This window comes from Olea europaea, unplaced genomic scaffold (genome assembly GCF_002742605.1).
Source record: "Olea europaea var. sylvestris unplaced genomic scaffold, O_europaea_v1 scaffold2610, whole genome shotgun sequence".
NCBI classification, from domain to species: Eukaryota; Viridiplantae; Streptophyta; class Magnoliopsida; order Lamiales; family Oleaceae; genus Olea; species Olea europaea.
This window is the reverse complement of record NW_019244423.1, coordinates 130,493-133,640: the sequence shown is the minus strand read 5'-3', so window position 1 is coordinate 133,640 and position 3,148 is coordinate 130,493. Positions and strand designations below refer to the sequence as shown.

The window sequence follows — 3,148 nt, the reverse complement described above, 5'->3', positions numbered from 1 at the left end:
CTCAATTCTTCAGAGGAACAAGTAAACTTTATTCAAAATAGCTCCCGTAATTTCAACTCATATGGTAACAATTTCCAACAAGAAAGAAGACCAAGTTTGGGGGAGATGTTTCAACAATATGTGCAGAAGACGGACAAGGTGTTCCGGCAAATTGACACGAACTTTCAAAATCAGTAGGCATCCATAAAAAAACTGGAGACACAAATTGGTCAGATAGCACAACAACTTGCAGAACGTCCACAAGGGACATTGCCAGGCAATACAATGATAAATCTTAAGGAACAGTTGATGGCAATTGAAGTAGTGGAGAACGATCTACCCAGGGCCCCCGTAAAAGTAAAACCATATGTACCTCCACTTCCGTTTCCCCAAAGACTTTGAAAGAAGTCGATGGAGCAAAATATTCATGTCATAAATACAAAGAGCGAGGTACAATCATCAGAGATCACTACAGAGAGACCCAAAAGAAAAGATGACCAAGAAGTGATTGATGAAGTTACAAGGGTAGAAAAATCTGCACCAAATGCAACTGAAAATAGAGAAGGTATAGAAATATCAGCTGCCAAAGCACCAAGTCTAGACAAAGCATACATGCCTCCCATTCCCTTTCCTCAAAAGCTCAAGAAGAACAAACAAAGCACAAACTATGAAAATTTCCTCGATGTTCCAGATCAATGTGTCGTTCATTGATGCGTCTTCAGAGGAACAAGTAAACTTTATTCAAAATAGCTCCCGTAATTTCAACTCATATGGTAACAATTTCCAGCAAGAGAGAAGACCAAGTTTGGGGGAGATGTTTCAACAATATGTGCAGAAGACGGACAAGGTGTTCCGGCAAATTGACACGAACTTTCAAAATCAGTAGGCATCCATCAAAAAACTGGAGACACAAATTGGTCAGATAGCACAACAACTTGCAGAACGTCCACAAGGGACATTGCCAGGCAATACAATGATAAATCCTAAGGAACAGTTGATGGCAATTGAAGTAGTGGAGAACGATCTACCCAGGGCCCCCGTAAAAGTAAAACCATATGTACCTCCACTTTCGTTTCCCCAAAGACTTTGAAAGAAGTCGATGGAGCAAAATATTCATGTCATAAATACAAAGAGCGAGGTACAATCATCAGAGATCACTACAGAGAGACCCAAAAGAAAAGATGACCAAGAAGTGATTGATGAAGTTACAAGGGTAGAAAAATCTGCACCAAATGCAACTGAAAATAGAGAAGGTATAGAAACATCAGCTGCCAAAGCACCAAGTCTAGACAAAGCTTACATGCCTCCCATTCCCTTTCCTCAAAAGCTCAAGAAGAACAAACAAGACACAAACTATGAAAAATTCCTCGATGTTCTCAAGAAGCTCCAGATCAATGTTCCGTTCATAGATGCTATACTACAAATTTCAAGCTATAAGAAGTTTTTGAGAGAGATGTTGACAAAGAAAAGAAAGCTTCCGGAGTTTGAAACCGTGGCATTAACTGAGGAAAGTAGTGCAAGAGTCCTGAGAAAATTGCCTCCTAAATTGAAGGATCCAGGGAGTTTTACTTTACCTGTTTCAATTGGAAATTCCTATTCATCTAATGCATTGTGTGACACTGGTGCTAGTATCAATCTAATGTCGTATTCTGCTTACAGAAAATTGGGACTAGGTGAAGTCAACTCAACATCAATAACGCTACAACTCGCTGATAGAACAATCACAAGGCCACGTGGCAAAGTTGAGGATGCACTCGTCAAAGTAGGAAATTTAATATTTCCTATGGATTTTATTGTATTGGACATACCAGAAGATCGAGACATTCCAATTATATTGGGTCGACCATTCTTAGCAACCGGACGAACTCTTATTGATATGGAAAAGGGAGAACTAATCTTGAGGGTGGAGGACAAGCAGGAGATATTCAATATTTACATCCAATATGAAAAACCTCCCAATAAAATGATTGCTATAGAATTGATGAAGAAGAGCCATCTGATCAACGAAGCTGTCAGAATAAAAAAAAAATTTTTGGAGAACTTCTTGGTAGAGATAAGAATGGACAAATCAAAATTTGGAGAGCAAAAAAGGACGGCATCAATGAAAATTGCACAGAGTGCAATGATGGAATAACTTGATTTGAGCCACCATGATAAACCAGCGGCACAAGTCAAGCTAATGACTTAAAAGAAGCGCTTCTTGGGAGGCAACCCAAGCTTTTATTTTATTTTATTTATTTTGTTTTCAAAGTTCTAAGATAGTTTAATTTATAGTTTATTTAGGAATCATCACCCATACACCTTCTATCCATAGGTCTTGGAGTAATTAAGTTGGTTATTAGATGTTTGAGCTAAGTAATCCTTGTTCCATAAGTTTAATTTTTCAAATTTAATTTTTCAGGAACATGACGTCGCAGAACACTCAAACCAACATGGACATGGAGAAAATGAGACAAATCTCAAGTTTGGGGGAAAATGTAGAAGAAGAGTCAATCAAATGCAACACCAAGACACCACAACATCATAGGCAATACTGACATTTCAGGGAAGTCCTCCTCATTTTCCTTTAAATTTCACATTGAGGACAATGTTTCAATTAAGTTTGGGGGAGTGACATCATTTGCTTACATTGTTGAGTTTCTCGAATGCTTATGTGTGATTTGCTTATTTTATGTGTTTGTGTTTTTATTCCAAAAAAAAAATTCATTTCGTGTTTTTGCATGCTTGTGTGTGTTAGATAACCTTGCCGGTATTGATATGTGTAATTGAGAACATGCATTGATTTATGAATCGTGGACGAGTTATGTGTTTGAGTTAGATTTTTGCTTATTCATGTGAAACGAAAATTATTTTTTGCACGTGAGTTGATTGTAGCGTTGTGCATGAGGAGGTTGATTCATGTTTATAGGTTGAAATAGAGAACTAAGATGCTAAATTCAAACAACCATTAAACATCACAATACCCTTAAACCAAACTTAGGACGTTTGGATGATTTCACTATTGTAGGGAAGTTTGGAGATAAATGTGGATTTCGTGTGTGTTAATTTTTGTGTGGATTGTCTGAGACCAATAGGATGAAAATTGGGTGAAAGCCTTAAGTTAGAGGTCGATTTTCGAGGATAGGTGTTTAATAAGGGGCATTGCACGAATCACCGCATAATAATAAAA

General features: G+C 37.5%; 1 protein-coding gene across 1 annotated transcript; it reads left to right on the top strand.

Annotated features, from left to right (window-relative positions):
- The first annotated feature begins 1,078 nt into the window (after positions 1 to 1,078).
- LOC111383088 lies at positions 1,079 to 2,113 on the top strand. Its single transcript, XM_023007157.1, has one exon. It carries the CDS (start codon positions 1,079 to 1,081, stop codon positions 2,111 to 2,113), a length of 1,035 nt encoding a protein of 344 aa, XP_022862925.1.
- The last annotated feature ends 1,035 nt before the right edge of the window (positions 2,114 to 3,148 follow it).